This window comes from Ochotona curzoniae, unplaced genomic scaffold (assembly GCF_017591425.1).
Source record: "Ochotona curzoniae isolate NIBS_2020 unplaced genomic scaffold, NIBS_Ocur_1.0 contig_4792, whole genome shotgun sequence".
NCBI lineage: Eukaryota > Metazoa > Chordata > Mammalia > Lagomorpha > Ochotonidae > Ochotona > Ochotona curzoniae.
This window is the reverse complement of record NW_024466389.1, coordinates 7302176-7326478: the sequence shown is the minus strand read 5'-3', so window position 1 is coordinate 7326478 and position 24303 is coordinate 7302176. Positions and strand designations below refer to the sequence as shown.

Below are 24303 nucleotides of genomic sequence, written 5' to 3'. Positions count from 1 at the left end.
GGTGGAAGACCTGTTGCTCTCTCCTCCAATGCCAGCAGCACAAATGGGTACTGATTCAACTGGCAGTATTTCCTCTTCAGATGCCTGCTGAAGTGTCTGGGAAAGCAGTGCAAGGAGGTTCAAGTGTTTGGGCCCCTGCACGCACAGGAAAGACCCAGCGGGATCTCGGGGTTTCAGGCATTGAACTGACATAGACCCACAATACCTGGTTTGGAGTGAACCAGCAAATGGAAGATCTGTCCCTCTGTTTTTCTCTTTTGCAACGTCTGTACTTCAAAAAAATTAATAAATGTCAAAAAAAAAATGGGTAAATTTTCCAGAGAGCTAATGTTTTCAAACACCCGAAAGACTGCAGGAGGAGTTGCTGTGGAACCCAGACCAGGTCTGCTGGCCTAAAGCCTAGGGAGCCTCCCACCAGAATAGGCAGGGAAAAGCCTTGTTGATTGCATCTTGTGGAACAAGGAGCCAGGAGCCAGGCTGGCTGCATTCCTGAGCTGCCCAGGGGACTGATGGCTGGCAGTTGCAAGGCAGGGAGGAGCAGTGCAGGGTGGGCACCTGTGGGGGCCTCTGCTCCCTCACAGACCCTCCTTGCCAAACAGGGGCCAGTGTTTCCTTTGGAGCAGTGCAGCTGCATCCAGGTGGCCTGGGTCTGAGTCTGAGTGGGGCCTGCTTTGATCAGGTAAAAGGAAGGCCAGCCCTGAGGTGTCAGCTGTGTTCATGGACCTCAGGGTCTGCTGGTCTTGGCTCATTCCCTCTGCACTGGCACTGCAGGAAACATAAGGATATCCAGGCATGTTGTGCCCCTGGAACCTATTGAGGTTTCCACTAGAAAACCAGCCAGGAGCATCCTGGTGGTTGACCAGATGTACAACGTCAGACTGGCATTATGATGCTTTATTGGTTGGGAAAGAGGACAATGCAATGTTGAAACAAAACATGCTCTCGGCAGCAGGTGGGTCCTGGGACAGGGCGTCTCATGCCCGGATCCCATACGCCCGCCATCATGGGCACATGGTGAACCGGGCTTTGGCCTGCCGGGGTTCCAGGGCCGCTTCCTTCGGGGTGAGTACACCGGCCGAGGGGGGAGGTCTCTGGTGCCTGGCTAGGCAGGCCCACCCGCCGCTCTCATTGGGCGGCGGACGGGATTGGGTTGGAGCGCGATCTTGGGCCTGGGAGCTTACACCTCCCGTCGCCTCTCAGCAGCGGGTGGGTCCCGGATCCCATACACCCGCCATCATTGGCACATGGTGAACCGGGCCTGGCAGCCAGGGCGCCAGTAGGTGCCAGGCTTTGTCTGCTGGCCGCCCGGTAGGGGAGCTCTGTGATTCTGGTGGTTTGAATTGCTGCTTATGTGGCTCCACGTTGAACCTGATGTGTTTCTGCAAGGTGAATACATCCTAAAGTTTCCCAATGACAGTTACTCTTCCTTTAAAGAATGTGTTACCACTTAGCAGTGCTGACCACCAAATACCAGTTCATGCTAAAGCTTTGGCATGGATCTTGTCCAGTAGACACACTAACTGGATTAGGGCTACCGCCAAGGAGCACGTGAGCTGGAATGGGGGCTGCATTCTGATCAGGTTACAGTGAAATCCCCCTTGGCACAAGTGTGGACTGGGACTGGACGCACCAGGCTGGACCAGACCCCAGCACTGTCTGGTGCTTCTGGAGGACCAGGATAGAAGTGGGACGGGTTATGCTAGGTCACAACCCCTACTGAACCATGTGTGCGCTGTATGTAGGAATGGACTGGACGAGCCATGGCTGGGCTGAAATATCCAACAACAAGAACCAGCTTGGGTCGAAAGCTAGTCAGGAACTGGGCTAGGGCTGGCTCATGGACCCACTGGAATGCACAAAATCTGGCACTGGGAGAGGTTCTGATGGAGGAGCCTGGGCAACTCCTCTGGCAGGACACAGACCCCACGGGTAAGCGCAAGAAGCATGAATGGAAACAGCCCAGAGCAGGCCACAAGAAGTTTCCCACTGGCATACATTAGGCATGGATTGGGGGCCGACCAGGCTAATCAGTTAACGTCATCACTGGCAAATCCGAGCACCAGAACAGAGTAAGGGTCGAGCCAGGTTTGGTTGCGATAAAAACCAGTCCACACTACAGAATGCCAGGATGAGGTTGACTGTACCGGATGTGACTGCAGTGCCCATCCAGCACATGTGAGAAACAGGAGGGGAGGGGTCAGAGCCAGCGGGGGAATAAGGGGAGGTTCCTGTGCTGGACAGCTACTCCCACTGGAGAGCATGAACTGGGATGGGGGCAGACCAGACTAAGCAGGGCTACAACATCTGTGCGCCTCATGTGGACTAGACCAGGGAAAAGCCAGGATGGGTTGATTGTTCCTATAGGTGCAACCTACAATTAGAATGGAAGAGGGCTGTTTGGGCATAGCCGTAGCATCAGCTGGCAGAAACTGGCACTGGGGGCTAATCCTGTCAAGTTAAACTGCAGAACCACCTGGAAAGTGCACAATCCGGGAGTGAGAGACCTGGGAGGGAAATAGTGGGTTCCCCCCTCTTGGGTTACCACTGCCACGGGAAGGCACGAGAACTAGGACAGGGGCTGGGGTAGCTAGACAGAGAGGCACTCAACGACACCCGTGAAGGCTTGACTGTTGAGCTGGGTAGATGGATCCAAGCTTCAATGCCATTTGTCATGTACGAGAACCAAGGGGGATGTGGGTCAGATTGGACTGGTCTGCCACACATACTGGCAAACCAGGGTAGGGGGTTGGCCTGGTGGGGGTTACTGTGGGCCGCTCTCACCAGGCTGCAGCTCCCACTGGTTTAGGTAAAGACCGAGTATGTGCTGTGCAGAACCAGGCTGGACTGCATCACCCATTGGTTCCAGTAGAAGACGGGGCTGAAAACAGAACCAACCCAGCAATTGCAACTACCAGCTGACCGGGTGATGGACTGTGCTGGGCCCTGTGCTTGCTGGTGCATACGAGTATCTGGCCTGGGAACACCTCAGACGAAGTTTCTTTGGAGATCTACCCAATTGAAATGCCAGACTCAGAACCCTAACCATGAAGGGACAGAAGATGGAACAAGTTAATCAACCACCTCAGCTATAGGTTGGCAACAAAATACGGGGCAAATAGAGACGCTATGATGGACAATGTCAATTAATGGATTTTTCAACAACCTCATCGTGTTTAGAGAGGCAAGACTGGCAGCAATTTCAAAACTGGTGACCTATTGAAACCACTTCAACGAGTATCTCGGAGCATGCCCCACATGCGGGACTTGGGGTGGGTGGGAAATCAGGTGGGGCTTCTCCCTCAATATCCCCCTGTACCTCAGATATATGAAGGAAACAATATGGAAATAATAGTCTTACCCACTTTCCTGTAGCCCTTGACCTTTTATGTACAAATTAACCATGTAAAGATTGTTAAAATAAAAAATATTAAATTTAAAAAAAAATTTAACCTCAAAAAAATAATAAAGATAGTTATATACTCAAAAAAAAAAAAAAAGAAAAAGAAACAAAACATGGAAGGCAACACTTAACCTACTCCACATTAAAATACAAAAAACACCTAGACTCCCATTCTGACTTCCCAGCAACCCTCCACAACCAGCCCAACTCCCTGGTCCTGGCAATTCCTGCTTCCCAGGCTGCTTTGCCCCTTCATGCTGCAGTTAGAGTCTGAGCCCATCCGACCCACCCCAATGCCAGGTCCTTCCTGCAAGTGTCCAGAAGGAAGATCAGGAAATGTGCACTCAATTAGTCCAGCAGGTTGCAGTAGCACAGCTTAAGGTGATTTTGACCAAACACCATCCGTTTTTGGAGAATTCCTGCAGGGCTTAGTGCTAAACACAGCCCTTATACTCTCTCCTATTCTTTCCAGCATACCCATCAGCTTGCTACAGAGATGGAAAATCCTCTCGTGGTGGACAATGCCCTAGATGTCGTAACTCTCCAACGGAATTGGATACAGCTCAAGTTTCAGAGCACTGAGGCTGCCTGTGTGCTCCACAAGCTTCTCCATCATGGCCATGGAGATGCTGTTCCTGAAAAGACTTAAGCTGGTGAGCTGGTAGCACTGGCTCAGGGCAGGCAGGATGGCATTGAGCTGGGTGTCAGTAATCTTGCAGCCCTTCAAGTTCAGAGTCGTGAGGGTGGCTGCCACCCTCTCCAGCAGAACTCGGAGGGGCTCAGGGCTGATGTGGGTCAGTTTGACACCACTCAGGTGCAGGTGTTTGAGTTCGCTGAGTTTTGGACACTGGGACAGATAGCAGACATCCACTTCCGTGAGCAGGCAAGCCGTTACAGAGAGGGCCTCCAGGGGGCTCTTCAGGCACCTGGGGAGACACCAAGAATGATTCCTTCATGATGACACCAAGGGTGAGAGACATCTGTTTGGGCCAAGCCCCAAAGCCCCAGATCCCACTCATGCCCACCCTCACCAACACACAGTGTGCTCCGGCCCAGTGCAGACCCATCCTTCAAGTTAATCACTCTCAGGTTGAGCCCTCCCACTGCCACTGGAGGGACTGGGTCAAGTTCACAAAACCTCTCAAGGTACCTTTCCTCAACTGCCCAGTAGAGTGCCACTCGTCCAGCCAATGAGTGTCCAGGTGGGGATGAGGATAAAGCTCAGACCCTGGACAGGTGCAGCAACAGCCCTGTGGGTGCCCTCCCAGGAGGCCTCACTCACAGCCCTGGACCCCAGAACCACCTGTCACCTTTCCCATGCATGTCTCATAGGTCACACACCTCCCTGGAGCTCCAGGCACCAGACCCAGGCTCACCTTGTCCACACAGGTGCTGAGTGGACAGTTGACATTTTAAGGTTCTCAATTCACTGATTTATTTTTTTAGGACATACTTCTTGAAGAATTGCCACACTCACCCTTAAGATCAGAACCTGCTTTTTCCCCAGGCTGTTAGCTTCCTGTCTAAGCTATATGCCCACATGGAGCCCTCTTCTTCTGTACTCAGGCTCAGCATTAAGTAGAAACCCTCCTGTCTGTCTCACTGGCCTGCGCTCAAAGCCCATTCTGCCCTTCCAAAGTAACTTGCGTTTGTCTCTCACCTGAGCACCAGGTCCAGGTGGTCTGCCAGGAAATCAACAGAGTTCATATGAAGGCGTTGAAGGTGGGGCAGCTTGGCAAACTGGGAGGTGATCTGAAAGATGAACTGCACCTTTTTCTCTGGGGTGATACGGGATGGAACGCAGATATGGGAGAGATAAAATGTGTGAAGGCTGCTCATCCGGCCCAGGTAGGGAGCAAACTTGGCCAGGGTGGGGAGTCGCCAGTCAGAGTTCACTTGCACCTCCTCGATGCAGCCTAGCTCCAGAATGTCAAGGATTTTGCTTATGCTGTGGATGTTATTTACTGAGATATTCAGCTGGTGACAGCACAGGTGCACCAGGCTGGCTCTCTCCTTCACCCACTGAAGCAGGTGGGTGAGGAACTCATTGGGGGTGACTTCGGCGAGGTAGACATTGGCTATGACCTTCAAGGCTGACTTGGGTCCCTTGTGCTCCACTGGCTGTCTCCTCATCTTGGGCTCTGAAGAGCAGGCATCATCCATGCTTTTGGCCCACACATTCCAGAAATTCAGACCAGCATTCCGTAAATCCAGCACGTGCAGCTTCCCTCTCCTGGGGGTCAAACAGAGAAGACTCAGAGAGTAGGCAGAGGGGACTTCTGAGCTGGGGAGCCCACACCTCACACCCCTGCTGCTGGCTTTCTTCCCATTTCCTCTTTGATTTATTTATTTATTTGATTATTTTGTCTTGATATATTTCTTGATCCTGACAGAGGTGAGGGGATGCAGGCTGAGAGACATGAGTCTTTAGGGAGGGAAGGGGCCCTCCCCTCTGTCTTTCATTCATCCCCATTTCCACTCAACTGCAGCATTGTTCCCACTACCCAGTGCATTCAAGTACCCCTTGGAAGAGGCAAGTGCATATCTTCTCTGGCACCTCAAGGAAGCCTTTAACTGAAGGGTTTCAGCACACATGACCTCTCTCAGCTGCCTCTCTTGCCACCCAAAGAAGCTCCTATAGCGTTCAAGCCCTCTACCCTTCCTGAGCCCAACTCTCTTTAATGGATCTCTGTGTCAGTTACCTGCAGTCAGACTTCTGGGTGTACTTCATATCGAGCCCATCCAACACAGCTTTCAGGATGTCCACTTGAGGCTTCTTCATGAGGGCGCCCAGTGGGAGGACTTCAAAGGGCCAGACCGTCACCATGGCCTTCAGGATGCTCAGGAGCCTCCTGTTGAAGGCCTCCAGGAATAGTGCAGGGAACATCTCTCTGGGAAGCTGGTCCAGACTAAGGATGGCCAAGGCCTCATTACCCAGCAGGCTCTTCTGTGCCAAGTGCAGGAGTCTCGAGGGGAATATATCACTCATCCTGTTTAGTCTTGAATGACAACCCTGGGGAAATATCTGGGCAAAAAAGACCGTTCAGGAGAGCTCTAAGCAAGCGGTGCCCGGCCAAAGTCAGGAGCCAGGTCCCACTCCAGTCTTCATCAAGCTGGTCTTAGGGCTCCAAGCACTTGGGCCTTAAGCCTCTCTTTCCCAGGTGCCCCAGCAGGAAGTTCCATTGGAAACAGGTGGGACTCCACCGCAGGCACTGAGGGGGCGTGTGGGCATCACAAGCAGTGCTTTAACTTGCAGACAAGTTCCAACACTTACGCTGCAAATCAAAAGTTAAATCTACTTAAAATTTAACTAAAAAACACAAGAAGAGATAGGAAACTACTGCCAGGGGCATTGTGAATTAAACAGTTTTCAATTCATTACCTGATTGTGTGGAAGACCTGATAAAATACCCATAAGAGCATGTTAAATATGTTTCAGTCAAACTGACTACCTATCGCCCTTTATTACGATTTTAATTTATTTTCATTGGAAAGTCTGATAAACAGACAGGAGGAGAGACACAGAGGATCATCTACAGTCCGCTGATTCACGCCCAACATGGCTGCAACAGCAGAAGCAGAGCTGATCCAATGCCAGGTGTCTGAGCTTCATCCTGGTCTTCCAGGCAGGTGTAGGGTTCCAATGCTTTAGGCTGTCCTCCATTGCTCTCCCAGCCTACAAGCTGGAGAGTACGAAGGCAGGACAACAAGGATTAGAACCATCACCTATATGGGATCCTGTTGCCAGCAGCACGGACATTAGGTGCTAGGCTACTGTGTCAGGCTCCAATACTAATTCTTAAGCCCTGAAAGGCCAAGGACTATCTTTTCTCCCCATCAGAGCACAGGCAGTGCATCAGGCAGTCTCGTCCATAGAAGACTAGGAGGGAAGTCATAAGAAAAAGTGTCTACAGCCCCGCTTGGTAGCCTAGTTGAGAAAGTCCTTGTCTTGCACACACCTGAATTCCACATCAGTGCTCCAGTTCCCATTCGGTCCTTGCTTGTAGCCTGGGAAAGCATTCCAGGATGGCCTAAAGCTGGAATCCTGCATTGGCATGGCAGACCTGTGCAAACACCTGTCTCCTGGCTCAGATCAGCTCAGCTATGGACATTGATGTCAAGGGGGCAGTAAATCAGCTGGCAGAAGATCTTCCTGTCTCTCTTCCTCTTTGCTTTGTTTTTTCTTGATTTATTTTTATTGGAAAATTGTATATGCAGGCAAGAGGAGATACAGAGAGGAAGATCTTTCATCCAATGGCTCATACTCCGAGCAGCTGCAACAGTCAGAGCTGCGCTGTTCCAAAGCCAGAAACAGGCGCCTCATCCAGGTCCCTCACACAGAATAGGGTCCAAAGGCTATGGCCCATTCTCCACTGCTTTCAAAGGCCACAAGCAGGGAGCAGAGGGAAGCAGGGCAATTGGGACTAAAACCATCCAACATATGCTATCCCAGCCCTTACAAGCAAGGATTTTATCCTTTAGGCAAATGCACTGGGCCATGTACATCTTACTTTCTAATAAAAATAAATACATCTTTACATAGATACTGTCTAAGAACTTTACATAAATACTGTGTAGAAACACCTTAAATTAGATATATAGAGCTTCAAAATAAACACAAAAAAATGCTACAATAAGTAATTACAACTCAAGCCGAGGAAGTGATTCAATTAACTGAATTCTATAAAGTTGCAGAATATAGCCCAACTATCCAGGTCCCTGCAACTCAAGTGCCAGGTTTGAATTCAGCTCTATTCCAACTGTGCAGGAGTAAGGGGCTGAATATCTGACTGTTTCCTCTGGCTTTCAAATGAAACAATTCATAGTAACAAACAACAACAGTAACCTTGTGTTGATATTCTTGCCTTGCAAACACCAGGATCCCATATGGGCACTGCTCTGTATCCAGGTTGCTCCCCTTCCCATCCAGCTTCTCCCTTGTGCCCTGGGAAACAGTAGAAGATGGCCCACACCCTTGGGACCCAGAACCTGTGTGAGAGACCCAGAGGAAGCTCCTGGCTCCTGGCTTCAGATCGGCTCAGCTCTGGCCATTGTGGACACATGCATATCCAACTAGTGATTCTTTCTGTGTCTCCTTCTCTCTGTACATCTGCCTTTCCAATAAATACAAACTTTTGGTACTGGAGTGAAGATCATACAAGAAGAGCGTTTGCAAACCAAAGAGTTACTATCCACTATATAACCCTGTGAGACCCAACACTACAACCAAATAATCCAGTTGAAACATGGCCAGGGCACATTCCACCTGCAACACCCTTATCTCATTTGGGGAGTGAACCAGCAAGGACACAAGTCTCTCCCTCCCTCCCTGTAACTGCCTTCCACATGAATGCATCTTTAAAGGAAAAGGAAGAAAAAGGAAGGAGGAAACATCAAGGGAGGGATACTTGGTGATAAACAAGGAGATCTTGTCATTTGTAACCCAGTGGAGACAACTATGACATGGACTTGAGAAGTAAAATGAGCCAGACACAGCAATCAGCTGTGGTGCTTCAGGGAGGTGAGTGCAGGTGTGGGAGAGAGATGATCAGAGGCTGGGAGGGGTGAGGGAGGAGGCTGGGTAGCAGGTGCTAACAGTGAGAGGAGGGAAGGAGTCACAGTGCCCCACGGCATGATGGGAGCCTCAGGTTCAGAGTGAGCCACTCTGTACTTAATCACACAAGAGAAGAGTTCAAGGGCTCCAACTGCAGACAGACGCTCGTCTCTGTCTGGCTAGGACGTCCTGTCCACACGTGCTCAGCTACTACACATCGCAACCCTACAAATGTGCCCACTCGCCATGGCTTAACCAAAGATTCTCTTTAAAATTTTAAATCTACAAGCCCCGGTGCCGTGGTCTAGGGGCTAAAGTTCTCACCTTAAATGCACCGGGATCCCATAAGGGCACTGGTTGTAATCCCGGCAGCTCCACTTCCCATGCAGCTCCCTGCTTGTGACCTGGGAAAGCAGTCAAGGATGGCCCAAAACCTTAGGATCCTGCAACCACCTGGGAGACCTGGAAGAACTTCCTGGATCCTGGGTTTGGACAGCATAGAATCGCCCGTTGCACTCACTTGGGGAGTGAATCATCGGACAGAAGATCTTCCTCTCTGTCTTTCCTCCTCTTTGTGTATCTGACTTTCCAATAAATAAATAAATCTTTAAAAAAATTTTTAGGGCCCGGCGCAGTGGCACAGTGGTTAAGGTCCTCGCCTTGTACGCCCGGGGTTCCCATATGGGCGCCGGTTCTAATCCCGGCGGCCCCTCTTTCCATCCAGCTCCCTGCCTGTGGCCTGGGAAAGCAGTCAAGGATGGCCCAAAGCTTTGGGGCCCTGCACCCGTGCGGGAGACTCGGAGGAGGCTCCTGGCTACGGATCGGCATAGCATCGACCGTTGTGGCTCACTTGGGGAGTGAATCATCGGACGGAAGATCTTCCTCTCTGTCTCTCCTCTCTGTATATCCGCCTTTCCAATAAAAAAATAAAATAAATCTTTAAAAAAAATGTTATTTATTAAAAAAAAAATTTTTTTAAACTATAAGGTCCAGCACAGTAGCCTGGTGTCTAAATTCCTCAGCTTGTACACAGCAGGATCCCATATAGACACTCGTTCTAATCTCAGCGGCCCAGTCTCAATTGTTCTCCAAAATGGTGGCCTGACAGGGAGTCAAGGACAACCTAAACCCTTGGGACACTGCATCCACTCAGGAGACCTGGAAGAGGCTCCTGAATCCTGGCTTCATATATGCACAGCTCGAGCATTTGTGGCCGCCCCTTCGGGGATAAATCTCATCCTCTCAGTATATTTGATTTTCTAGTACAAATAATTCTTTAAAAATTTTTCTCTGTGTTTTTTTTTTTTAATTACAAGCGAAGTTGTCCAGCAGCAGGATGGGCTCCCATCTGCAACACCAGCAAGTCCTCTGATCCACCTGCTGGCAGGTTCCAGCTGCTCCCCTTCCCAGCAAGCTCCCTGCTAGTGTGCCTGGGAAAGCAGAGGATCGTGGCCCAAGTGCTTAGGTGCCCTGTACCCACATGGGAAGAAGACTGGGACACAATTCCTGGGCTGCAGGCTTCAGCCTGGCCCGGCCCCACTTGTTCTGGCCACGTGGGGAGGGAACCAGCACACGGAAAGATTTCTGTCTCTCTCTCTCACTTGACCTTTCACATACATGAACAAATTATTAAAGAATTGGAAAAGCAGAACACATCCTATCTCAGGCAACATATCATAATTAGGCCTAAGATGTCCAACTCTAAGATGGCCCTCCCAGCCCCCACACTCCCAACCACATGCTGAAATCCTGGAGCATCTTGGGACAGTGTTTCACAGAGACCTGCAGCATTAGGGTCAAAGGAAGCCAAGGGAGAAATGGCTCTCACCTTCTGCTGCTGTGTCCTCCCTGGAGATGGAGCCTGGGCCGCTGGGGAGTCCCGTGGAGGCTGGTGACTTCCTGGCTCTGGGCGAAGCTGGGAGGGCACCCTGAGCTCTGGAGGGAGCAGGCACAGGTGCTGGGACCCTTGGTTGTGAGTAGAGCCTTTCCCCAGGTGGGGGCTTTTATTGGGCCTTATCATCTCCTCGGGGTCCCACCTTGCTGCCACACCCATCGCTGCCTCCAATCCCTGGGTGACTCTTTAGGCCTCCTGACCCACCCAGTTAATCCTCATTGGACCTGGACTCTGTCTGCATTGATTCTGTCAAGTATGCTGCCTGAGGGAAAAGAGGCTGATAGGATTCACCTTTTTAGGGTTTTTGTTGTTGTTGTTTTGTTTGTTTGTATTTTTATGAAAGGTTAGTTACACAAGGAGGAGGAGAGACAGGAGGATTTTCCATCTGGACAGGCAAGATGGTGGCAAAAGCACAAACTCATTTGCTAGGACACCAAATTTTATTTATTGATTCATTAAGTTAGTTTGTTTATTTAGACTTCAGTGTTTTTCTTGATCCTTGCAGAGGTGAGGGGATGAGGCGTGCAGACCCTTGTGGGCCTCTGGTAAGGATGGAGAGGCTCAGGAATGGGAGGAGGGCTGAGACCCCTGAGTCAGCAGGGAGGGAAGGGACCCTCCCCTCCACTCTATGTCTGTCTTTCACTCATCCCCATTTGTGCACAGCTCCTGCCTGGTCCCCATACCCAGGGCCTTCAAGTACCCCATGAGAACACTAAAGTACATGTCCCCTCTGTCACCTCAGGAAGGCCTTCCCCAGAGGGACTCAGGAGACCTGACCTCACTCAGCTGCCTCCCTTGATATCCAAAGAAACTTCTGGAATATCCTTGAAACTTCCACCCTTCCTGAGCCCAACTCTCTCTTCCCTGGATCTCTGTGTGAGTTACCTGGAGTGAGATTTCTGGGCGCATAGCTTGTCGAGCCCATTCAACACAGCATTCAGGATGCCCACTTGACGACTCTGCATGAGGGCGCCCAGTGGGAGGAATTCAAAGGGTCAGACCCTTACCATGACCTTCAGGATGTCCAAGAGCCACCTGTTGAAGGCCTCCAGGAATAGCGCAGGGAACATCTCTCTGGGAAGCTGGTCCAGACTAAGGATGGCCAAGGTCTCATTACCCAGCAGGCTCTTCTGTGCCAAGTGCAGGAGTCTCGGTGGGGACATGTCACTCATCCTGCTGAGTGCTCAGTGACAACCTTGGGGAAACATGCAACAAGAAAAGACCTTTCAGGAGAGCTCCAAGCAAGCCCTGAGTCACCAAGTATAGGACCCCTTCTCAGACTGCCATTACGGATGTGCAGGACCAGCCTGTGTGAGGGCTTGGATCCCCAGTGTCAAGGCAGTTGCCACCTGTGCAGCTTTAGCTTGAAGAGTAATGGTACTTGGACCAGGTGCCATATCATAGTGGATAAAGTTCTCACCTTGAATGCGCTGGGAATCCATGTGAGACCCAGTTCTAATGCCACTGAACAATCATCAAATCCAGCTCCCTGTTTGTGGCCTGGGAAAGCAGTCAAGGATGACTCAAAAGCCTTGGGACCCTGCACCCATGTGGGAAACCTGGAAGAAGCTCCAGGGTCTTGACTTTGGATCTGCTCAGCTTTAGCCATTGCAGCTGCTAAGGACGTGAACCATAGGAGGAAAGATCTTCCTCTTTGTGTCTCCTCCTCTCTGTGTATCCGACTTTGCAATAAAAATAAATAAATTTAAAAGTTAAAAATTTACTTATTTTTATTTGAAAGGCAAGAGTTAGAGAAGGAAAGAGAGAGAGATCTTCAACCCTCTGGTTTACTCCCCAGATGGCCATATGGGCAGGTGCTGAGCTGAGCCAATCTGAAGCCAGGAGCCTGGAGCTTCTTCCAGGTCTCCCATTTAGGTGCAGAGTGTCAAGGATTTGAGCCTTGCTCAAGTGCTCCTTCCCCAGGCCATGAGCAGGGAGCTGGATCAGAGTGGAACAACTGGGACTTAAACCAGTGCCTGTACAGGATGCTGGCGCTGCAAGGGGAATTAGCCTTTTGAGCTGCCTACCACATCAGACCTCACTCCATTCCATCTGAAAGATCAGAATTTTCTCAGCAATCAAACTCAAGACTTACACCTAGAAATAAGTAATCCATTGCCTGAGCTCTTTGCTCTGTAAATCTCCTTTTGGTTACAAGTTTTACATATATATCTGTATCAATACCTTCATTTGTGTATACATTCATATATCATATATATACATGTATTTACAAGTATGTGTATTTTTATATATATATAATTCCATTAAGTAGCATTATATATATGCATGTATATTCATGAAAAGACACATATGACTTAGGCTTTTAAACACAGCAGTTTTATGTGTGCTTGTCACTCATACAAATTCAGACTATCCCAGCTGAAAATTGAGGAACCCCTGGTCAGAGTTGAGTCTTATTTCTGGGGAGGAGCATTCTGGTGCAGTGGGAGCTGGCTTCCCCTATCAGAGTGTCGGTTCAAGTCCTAGAATCTTCACTTTCAGTCCAACTTCCTATTCATGTCTTTTTTGGCCACTTAGGGAGTGAACCAACAGATGAAAAAATCCTCCATCGCTGTACTTCTGTCTTTCCCATGAAAATCAATTAAAAAACACTTAATCCTGTGCTCAGCTTTTTCACATAGAGCTTTCTCACAAAATTGTTTCCTGGGACCAGCACCACAGTTCAGTAGGCTAATCGTCTACCCTGTGGTGCCAGCATCCCATACAGGTGCTGGTTTGTGTCCCAGCTGCTCCACTTCCCATCCAGCTCTCTGCTTGTGGCCTAGGAAAGAAGTGGAGGATGGCCCAAAGCCTTGGGATCCTGCACCTGCACGGGGGTCCCGGAAGAAGCTCCTGGCTGCTGGCATCAGTTCAGCTCAGCTCTGGCTATTGAGGCCATGTGGGGACTGAACCAGCAGACTCTCCATGTCTTTCCACAAATCAGCCATTCCAATAAGAATAAATCATTTTTTAAAAAGATGTATTTATTTTTATTGCAAAGTCAGATATACAGAGAGGAGCAAGAGAGAGAGGAAAACCTTCCATCCAATGATTCACTCTCCAAGTGGCCACAATGGCCGGAGCTCAGCATATGCGAAGCCAGGAGCCAGAAACTGCTGGCTCCTGGCTTCAGATCAGTGTTGTGTTGATTAGCACTCATTGGCCTAGGCAAGAATCAGAACTGGGCTTGTGGCTAAAAACACCTAGATTAATTGGACTCATCTGTGTTCAATATCTGCTAAATGAGAATGTTGGGGGAGAGTATATAAGGAGAGGTGAAAGAGCAATAAAGCGAGATTCACCGAGAGTTCTACCATCACTGGCCTGCTGTCGGTGCTTCATCCCAGACCCTCTCCCTGTCCACCTTACTGGCTCTGCTGGCCGGAGCAAATGGCGCCCAACAGGGGTCCACCCTAAGGGACAATCTGAGGGTCCACTGGACCTACAAAGGTAAGCTTAAAATTTTTGCAGGGGCATAAGTAACTTCATCCCCAGACCCTCTCCCTGTCCTAGGGCACAAGGGACAATGTCTCCAGAAATCTGGACATAAGCTTAGAATGAAATATTTTGCAGGGGCACAAGCTAAATTTATCCTGAGGCAAGAACTCGCCAAAGTGCAGATGATTAAGGAAATCAGAGATCTGCCCCAGTTAACAAAGCACCAACACTAAGCTTAAGGCCTTACAGAAGTTTGTTGAAATTGTCTGCAATATATCCCCATGGTTTGCTCTCCTGTAGCCACCTTTTTCCTCTGGTGCTTGGTAAAAAATGCTTTGTCATCCCTTCAAGCGGTGGTGCAACCCTTCCTTGAACAATTATCCGTAAGAAGGGGAAGGGAACCCCAAACCAGGGTAAGAAAGAAAGAAACCCAAACCAAGGTAAGAAAGAAAGAACCCCAAACTAGAGTAAGAAGACAGAGGGGACCCCAAACCACGATAAAAAAAAAAAAGGAGCTTCCAGACCAGATAACATCTGGAGAAACTGCACACAAAAAAATTTGTGGTCCTCTTCTGAGGAGGAGGAAAGGGATGAGGATAGAAGTAAGATCCTCCACCTGGAGAGCATGTGCCCACAGAGCACGTGCCAAGCCAAAGTCTCTTCTGGTCAGGCATGCAGCCCTCTGCACTGCCTGTGCCATCGACAGCATCAGATCTGGGTGCAGCTGTGAAAGATTTAGAGGAGCAACTTCAGCGTCTCTCCCTTCAGTTGAGGCAAGATTAGCTATAGCCCCAGACAGCATACAACTTGTTTCTCCGTTTAATTATTTAGGATTTCAACGTTTTCAGAATTGTATTAAATCCCCCGAATTTCTATAGCAAAGATGTTTTTAGCCATCTTTAAAAGGACATCAAGAATTCAAGTTTCAAATTCTAGGGCTTCCCTTGGAGTTCTTACAAGGCCTCAAGGATGCCAGTGGATTAATCTCCTGTCTTGTGGAGACAGTAGATCAGGTTGATTGAATTACATTAAAACTATTGCAAATGGACGTGACACACATCCCAGAGTTTGGGACACTAAAGCATGTGCATGTTACTGTCGATACTTGCTCTGAAATTACTCTAGCTACTCCTCAGACAGGGGAACATGTCCGGCACGCTCTAGCCCATTTGCTATGCATGTTTTTCCATCTTGGGAACTCCCAAAGTTACTGAAACTGATAATGGCCCCTGCTATAGCAGCAGTAAGTTTTGTGATTTTGCTGCCTCCCACCATATACAACTAATTAGAGGCGTTCCTTATAATTCTGAAGGACAAGGTATTGTAGAACGTGCCAACCTTACTATTAAGGATTACCTTACTAAAACAATAAAGGGAGAGTACAGCACTCCCCGAGATCATTTGAGCCTTGTATTATTTATCTTAAATTTCCTAACATTGGATGCTGAAGGACGGTCTGCTGCAGATCGTCGTTGGAATCCGTCTCAGAAGCAGAAGGGTTACGTGATGTGGAAGGACCCCCTGACCGCTCAGCGGCAAGGCCCAGATCCCGTCCTCATATGGGGGCGAGGATCGGTTTGTGTTTTCCCAGAAAACGAAAATGACTCATGGTGGATTCCTGAGAGGCTTGTCCAGCAAGCTCCTGCTGCGGAGACTTGTGAAAGCTCGGGTACTGGCCATGGTGATGGCATTTGAGTCAGAAGATCGACGGGAGAAGCAAGTATATAAGGCCTTTATACATTATATAAGTATATTATTATATTGTTAAGCACCCCTCTTTTTTTTTTTTCTTTCTCCTGTGAGCACGGAGGTCCTGATATTTCCCGACTTTTCTAAGTGGCACCTTTGTGGGGACCTGGTATGATCTGCATGCACCTCCCCTTTTTTCTTATTAAGGGAAGCAAATATTTTTTCTTAGGCAACTGGTTTTTAATAAAAATGTTCAGAACTTTCACTGGAATAGATCATCTCTTCAACAAATGGTGCTGGTAAAACCGTATGCACATATGCAGAAAAATGAAATGAGATCCGTAGCCATTAGCATGTACAAAAATCAGCTCAAGATGGATCAACGTTGAAACATAAGACCTGAAACTGCAAAATACTGAAAAAGTATAAGGGAACGCACTCCTATGGTGTGCTTAACAATTGATACAGTAATTTTTTTTTAAGTTTGTAAATATACATTTACAATATATTTACAATTTTTACATAGTTAAATAGGGTAAAAAGGTTCAAGGGCTATAGGAAAGTGGGTAAGACTATTACCTCCATATTGTTTCCTTCATGTTTAAAGGGGGTATTAAGGGAGAAGACCAACACAATTTCCCACCCTCCCCAGGTCCCGGATGTAGGGCATGCTCCGAGGTTATGGCTCAAGTGGCTTTGATAGTTCACCAGTTACGAATTGCTGCCAGTCTTGCCACTCTAAGCATGATAAGGTCTTTGAAGAAGCCACTGATTGACATAGTCCATCATAGAGTCTCTGTTTGCCCCGTATTTCGCTGCCAACATTTAGCTGAGATGGTTAATTGACCTGTTCTGTATTCTGTCTTTTCTTGGTTAGGATTCTGAGTCCAGCATTTCAATTGGAGAGATCTCCAAAGAAACTTTGTCTCAGGTGCTCTCAGACCAGATTCTTGTATGTACTAGCAGATACAGAGCCCAGCACAGTCCATCGCCCCGATCAGCTGGTGGTTTCAATTACTGTGTTGGTTCTGTTTTCAGCCCCGAATTCCACTGGAACCAATGCGTGTTGCAGTCCTGACTGGTTCTGCCCAGCACATTCTTGGCCCTCGCATAAACCAGAGGAAGCTACAGCCTAGTTGGAGCGACCTGCAATAACCTCCACCAGCCCTGCCCCCTACCCTGGTTTGCCAGTATGTGTAACAGCCTAGTCCAGTCTGTCCCACACCCATTCCACCACAACCCCTGTCCTGGTTTTTGTGCCCTCCCGTGGAAGTGGTAACCCAAGAGGGAGGAGCCCACTATTTCCAGCTCAAGTCTCTCCCAATCCTGGATTATGCACTCTCCAGGTGGTTCTGTGGTTTGACTTGACAGAACTAGCCCCCAGTGCCAGCATCTGCCAGCTGATGCTGAGGCTAAGCCCAAACTACCCTCACCCACTCTAATTTTGTTTGCACCTGTAGGAATAATCAGCCCAGCCTGGCTTTTCCCTGATCTAGTCCACATGAGGCACACAGGTGTTATAGTCCTGCTTAGTCTGTACCCTTCCCAGCTCACGATCTCCAGTGGGAGTAGCTGTCCAGCAAAGGAACCACCCCTTATTCCCCTGCCGGCTCTGCCCCCTCCCTTCCTGGTTCTCAGGCATGCTGGATGAGTGCTGCAGTCACATCCGGTACAGGCAACCTCACCTTGGCATTCTGTATTGTGCACTAGTTTTTGTTGCAACTGAACTCGGCTCGACCCACATCCTGTTCTGGTGCTCAGATTTGCCAGTGGATGATGTGAACTGATTCAGCCTGGTCTTCCCTCAACCCATGCCAATTGTATGCCAGTGGGAAACTTTCCATGGCCTGTTCTGTGCTGTTTCCTATCATGCTTCTTGTGCTTGCCTTCAGGGACTGTGTCCTGCCAGAGAAGTTGCCCAGGTTCCTCCATCAGAACCTCTTCCAATGCCAGATTTTTCACATACCAGTGGGTCCATGAGCCAGCCCTACTCAGTTTACCTCCTGTCTTAGCAGGAACAGTGGCTTTTCCTGACTGTCCTTCAACCCAAACTGGTTCTTGCTGTTGTATGTTTCAACCCAGCCATTTCTCATCCATACCCACATACGGCTCACACATGGCTCAGTAGGGGTTGAGACCTTGCCTAGTCCATCCCACATCTACCCTGGTCCTCCAGGACACCAGACGGTGTTGGGGTCTGGCCCGGCTCGGTGCATCCAATCCCAGTCCACACTTGTGCCAAGGGAGGCTACAATTGTTTCCTGTTCAGAACGCAGCCCCCATTCCAGCCCACTTGCCCCTTGGTGGGAACCTCAACCCAGCTGGGGTTGTCCCATTATCTCCCCAACCAGGCCTGTTCCCAGCCATAGATCATGCACATGCCAGTGATTGCTCTGACTCAGCTTAGCTCAGCCCCTCACCTGCCCCATCCTCTGCCTTAGACACTGTGGCTTAGTGTTCCTGACTCACGCAGAGCAGTAGGTACAAGAGCCTAGCTCGGCATGACCTGTGCTCCCTCCTGGTGTCTAGTTTCGCTTGTGGGCTAAGGTTTGTTCAGTCCTACCCGGTACACCCTGTTCCATTACCAATTCACACGTTAGTCAGCTGTTGGAGCTACTTTGCCCAGCTTGTTTGATCCCCAGGTCCGGACCACATGTTCACCAGTGGGAGCTATGACTCACCAAGGGAGTTTCCCAAGTTCCTCCACTTGATCCACCCCCTGACCCAGTTCTCATACATGCCAATGGGGTTTTGGTCAGGTTCTGGTGAAATCTAGCCTTTCATTTGGCCATGTATGAGCTGGTGAATGTTGCAGCTCGGCCCACCCCATACCCTATTCAGGATGCACATTTGGGTGCTGCTGCCTTGACCAGTCCAGACTGTTGGGGGTTCCCTTTCCTGTGATTGATGGCAGGCTTCTTGATCACACCTAGCTTGGTCCATGACCACCCCAACTCTTGAGTTAACCAGTGGTGCTAGAATTTTCACAGGGTTTGGCCCACACATCCCTCACAGAATCTGCCCCAGGATATGGTTCTTGAGTGCTAGTTAATGTAATGGCTCTGCTTAATGTGACCCTTCTCCTGATCCATCATCATGTCAGGTAACAGGATATGATTTTGCTGGACAAGCCCCGAGCCATAGCTTTTGCATGGAGTGGTATTTGGTGGTCAGTATTGTTCAGTGATTACAAGTTTTACAAAGGGAAGAGTTACTGTCATTGGGAATCTTTATGATGCTTCATGTCCTAGAAGCACAGTGGGTTCAACCTGGTGCTACCTAAGCTGCGATTCAAAGAACCAAAACCCCAGAGCTCCTGGCCAAGCAGCCTGAAGGTGGAACCCAGCACCAAATGGTGCACTGGCCGCCTGGGGACAGCTCACCACGTGCACATGGTGGCTGGCATTGGGATCCAGGCATGAGACTCCCCATCCTGAGACCACCGCCACCCCCAAGCAGCCAGGAGGCTGTTGGAAGTTTAAGCTCTCAGGCACAATAAAAATAAATCTTTAAAAAAATTAGTGACAGTGAAGAGAGGGGGTATGCATGTCTTGTTCCAGACATTTGAGAAAATTCTTGCATCTTTTCTCTTCATCGTTGGCTGTGGAACTGCCCTATGCCATGACCTTTGCCATGTTTGGGTGTGATGTTCTGGACTTCTTAAGAGTTTCCTCCTTGGAGGGCATGGCATGATGGTCTAGCAGCTAAAGTCCTTGACTTGAATGTGCCTGGATCCAATATGGACACTGGTTCTAATCCCAGCAGCTCCACTTCCCATCCAGCTCTCTGCTTGTGGCCTGGGAAAGCAGTCAAGGATGATCCAAAGCTTATGGACCTTGCACCTGTATGGGAGACCTGGAGGAAATTCCTGGCTCCCGGCTTAGGATTGGCTCAACTCCGGCTGTTGTGGTGACTTGGGGAGTGAATCACCAGATGGAAGATCTTCCTCTCTGTCTCTCCTCCTCTCTGTATATTTGCCTTTCTAATTAAAATAGAAACAAAATAATTTTTTTATTATGAATGGTTGTTTTGTTTTATCTACCTGCTGTTCTGCAACTGTCCAGATGATCGTATGACGTGTTTGTTGATGTAGCAGATGGCATCTTTTGATTGCACATGTTGAGCCGACATTTCAACACATGAGATAAATCCCACTTAAGCCAAGTGAATGATCATTTGATGTGAAGCTGCTCTTCATTCGCTACTGTTTGCTCAGTGTTTTTGCAGTTCTCTTCATCAGGGTGCTAGGGCCACACTGCTCTTTTTCTGCCACATGCCTGTCTCTTTGGGGAGTCAGGGGAAAGGTCTGGAAGAGTGAGTTTGGGAGAGTTCCTTCTTTTGCAATCTTTTGGGTGTTAATTCTTAAGGTTTTGTAGAACTCAGGAGTGAGGTCATCCAGTCCTGGGCTCTCCTTTTATATATATTTTTTATTATTATTGCTATCATTTCATGATACAGTTCCATACTCCCTTATCACCTCCCCAAATCCATCCCCCCCAACTAATTCCTTTATATCATTACTAACATATACTTTTCACACTCAGTCATATGTCCATCATTGTGGGCATGGACAATGGCAGAAAGTCCAGATTCCTATTGTCAAGATATAGTAAACAGTTTCATTATAAGTCCATCTTTGTCTGGAAACAGAATGCATACTACACTGCATTGTCAAATCTAGATTTCAGTCTCCATTTCATAGCTACTGTACATCCCTTTAAATGAAAAGTCATGATACAAAATCAACAATAGAAAGAGAAATCCAAATTTACAATGCCGTGAAGTTAAATGACATGTTACTAGATATGGCAGTCTCCATTACACAACTACTGTACATTCCCTTAAATGAAAAATATGGCACAAAACCAACAGTAGAAAGAAAAATAGAAATTTACAATGCTATGAAGTTAAATGACATGTTACTAGATATGACAGTCTTCATTACACAGCTACTATACATTCCCTTAAATGAAGAGCCACAAAACAAAATCAACATCCAGGAGAAAAAAGAAATTAACAACACTATGAAGTTAAACAACATGCTATTAAATGTCTAACGTGTAGCTAAAGAAATGAAAATCAAGAACCTTCTTGAAGAAAATGATGCCACTGCATGATCTAGGAGTCACTGAATGATTTAATCAGAAGAAAGTGTTTTGAAGAGAAGAAACCAACAGAAAACAACAAAACCCATGTGATATAGTTTCCACTGATGTTGAAGTGTGTCTCTTACAGACAATAAACAGATGGGTTTTGTTTTTTAATCCAGTCTACTAATATATGATGTTTGATTGAGTTTAAGCCATTTACATTCAGAGTTTAATGTGTTTTGGTGGTATTTTGGTTCTGTCTTTTAGGAATGGGGTATTCATTGATTTAGTCTTCTGTAGTCATTTTACTGGGATGTTCTTCCTGCTTGCCTTTGGTTTTGGTAGGTGCTATTCCTCTTCTCTGTCAAGAGAACATCTTGAAGTATCATTTGTAGGGCAGGTTTGAAAGAGGCAAATTCTTTTAGCTTTTCTTTACTGTGCAAGGATTTGATTTCATTTTCAAAGATGAAAGAAAGCTTTGCTGGATATGTTATCCTAGGCCGACAATTTTTTTCTTTTAGAATCTGGAATATATCAGTCCATTCTCTTCTTGCCTGTAGAGTTTCCTGTGAGAGATCTCCTGTGAGCTTAATTGGCATTCCTTTATATGTAAATTGATTTTTTTCACATGCACAATTAAGGATCTTTTCCTTATGTTCAATTGAAGAGAGTTTGATAATCATATGTCTTGGTGAAGATCGCTTTTGATCAAGCCTGTTAGGAGTTCTGTGTCCCTCCTGGATCTTGTTTCCCAATTCTTTCTCCAGATTAGGGAAATTTTCCTTGATTATTTCATTAAATACATTTGCAAACTCAGCTTCTCTTTCTGCACCTTCTGGGACTCCCATAACTCTGATATTTGGCCTATGAATAAGTAAGTGTCTTTCAATTCTTGAATACTTTTTTTTTTGTCCTGATCCAGCTCTGCTTCCAGCTTCTTGTTTGCTTCCCCCTGATGACAGGAGATATCTGCCAATTCTGAGATTCTTTCTTCTGCTTGCTTCATTCTATTTTGGAGACTCTCTACTGTACTTGTAATTTGCTCTACTGTGTTCTTAATTTCTGATATACCAGCCTTGACTTGCTTTACTGCTTCCTTAAATTCTTTGAACTCTTGTATGTGCTTCTCATTGTTGATCAGAAGCTTTAAAATGAGTCTAATGAATGCTGTGTCCCCATTTTCTCGATGTCTTCCTCAGTTAACGCTGAGATTGGCAAAGGGTTTTGCTGCCTTGCAGTGGAGTTTTTGGTAATATTCACTGTGCTTTTGTCTCTTCTTTTGCTCTGATCATTGTACTTCTAGTTAGCAGAGTCTTCTCCTTGAGGCACATTTCTGAGCTGTGTCACCCACCAGTCTACAATGCAATTTTACTTATTGCAGTTGGTACACAACTTTTTGCTTGCAGCCACTTGTGCCACAACATACAGTGAGTTCCAGGTCTGGGTTCTTATGTCAGATATCCACCGTAGTCTCCACAGCCCCAGCCCCTGGCTTACCCCTCTCCTCCTCCTGTGATACCGTGCTGAGGCTGCACCATTGTCTCTGCAACCTTTCTCCCACCTCCGGTTGGTGCAGGTCCCAGAATTAGAGAGACACCAGGCATCCTATATAGTTAGGTTGTTGGTGGCAATGATCTTGTCAGAACCTGTGGGACGTTAGGTCTGGGTGCCACACGGACCTATTTTGACCAGTACGATGCCACAGTTGGTATTATTTTCAATGTGGGACTTCAGCGAGTTCTAGTGAGCTCAGCACATGTGCAGTTCACTGTTGTCCCATGTAGTCCCAAACCTATTGCCACAGTGTGCAAAATGGCACCTGACGTACCACCACTACAGTCCTTGCTCTGCTGGCCGTCAGGTCTTAGGGCTACACAGACCTGTCTTGGGTGGAACCTGGAGAATGCCATGTCATTGCTGCAGTTCACTGAGTCAAATGAGTTCACTCCCAGCTCAGCGCATGCTCATTTCTTTCCCTTGCCTTTGCCTCCTTACGCAAAATGCTGCCCAGTTCAGCTCTAGGGGCTGAGTGGGCTATGAAATCCAGTCTGTTCTCGCACTGTCTGTCTGGGTTCTGCTGCTCTGTCTCTGCTCCTGGTCACATCAAACGGACCAGCAGGATGGACAGTGCTTTGTCTGGGTTCACCTTCCAAGGTCCCAGTGAAAGTCCCTTCCTGCTTGGTTGCTGGTGGAGGTCCGTCTGTTGGTGGAGTTCAGATCACCGCTTGCTGAATGCTGCTGGAGTATCAGTCACTGCATCACCACACTGCTGTGCCCGCTGCTTTCCTGTGTCTGTCAGACTCCAGGTACCCCTCTGCTGTTTTTCTGTCCTTTCCTATTTCCTGAAATATGTCCTCTCTGCTTCATCCTGATTAAATGTTTTTCCATTCTTTTAAACGTGTCCTTGCCCTATTCCGCCATCTTGATCAAACTCTGATGTTCCTTTGTTGATTTTTTGTCCAGACAACCTGTCTATTGAAGAAGAGAGGGGTTGAAGTCCCCTGGCTCTAGGAAATCAGAGCAAATCTTGCTCTCTGGTTCTAAAGAGGAATATGTAAAATGTTCATGTGAGATTTAATGGCACCCAAATTAAAATATCATTTATTATATAGCTTACATATAAATAGATATATGTAGGGAGAGAGAGAACGAAATGAAAATCTGCATGGTGATTGGCATAATGGAGACACAGAAGAGATTCCATCGGGGAAGGGGAAGGGTTAGGAGTTCAGTAGTAAGCAGGTTTATTCAGGAAAATGTGTGTGTATTTGGAATATAACAAGGCATTTTTTCTTAAAATTCTGGAGTCAATGTGGCTAATTTAATATTTTAAGTGATGAAGTGGTATAAGAACATTATATGTTACTCAGGGCATTTTTATAAGAATTTATTTGTTTTTTGGGAAGGCAGATTTACAGAGAGAAGGAGAGTCAGAAAAAAAGGATCTTGCCTCTCCAAGGGGCCACAATGGACAGAGCTGAGATAACCCTTGCCAGGAGCTTCCTCTGGGTCTCCCTCATGGGTGCAGGTGCCCAAGGACTTGGACCAAGCCCCACTGCTTTCCCAGCCCATGAATAGGGAGCTGAATCAGAAGTGGAGCACAGCTGGGACTAGAATCGGCACCCAGATGGGATGTGGAGGCCACAAGCAAGCAGAGGCTTAGCCACTGCAGCAGCCCCAACCCATCATGCTTTGGGCAGGATGTGGAATGTTACACTGCGCATGTGTGACAGATCGG

At 47.8% G+C, this 24303-nt stretch overlaps 1 protein-coding gene across 1 annotated transcript; it reads right to left on the bottom strand.

Annotated features, from left to right (window-relative positions):
* Positions 1-3926: 3926 nt before the first annotated feature.
* LOC121161302 (PRAME family member 12-like) lies at positions 3927-12020 on the bottom strand. The gene is made up of 4 exons (XM_040987608.1): positions 11856-12020; positions 6103-6425; positions 5061-5633; positions 3927-4326 (listed from the first exon to the last, which is right to left on the bottom strand). Exons 1-4 carry the CDS (start codon positions 12018-12020, stop codon positions 3927-3929), a joined length of 1461 nt encoding a protein of 486 aa, XP_040843542.1.
* Positions 12021-24303: the final 12283 nt, after the last annotated feature.

Bases quoted from the DNA above. Each gene is read 5' to 3' on its own strand.
- LOC121161302 (XM_040987608.1), bottom strand. From the start codon at position 12,020: ATGAGTGACATGTCCCCACCGAGACTCCTGCACTTGGCACAGAAGAGC. The intron at 5,634-6,102 runs GTAACTGACACA...TTTGACCCCCAG, and splicing joins ACCCAGAAGTCTGACTGCAG to GAGAGGGAAGCTGCACGTGC. The intron at 4,327-5,060 runs GTGAGAGACAAA...GTGTCTCCCCAG, and splicing joins CACCTGGACCTGGTGCTCAG to GTGCCTGAAGAGCCCCCTGG.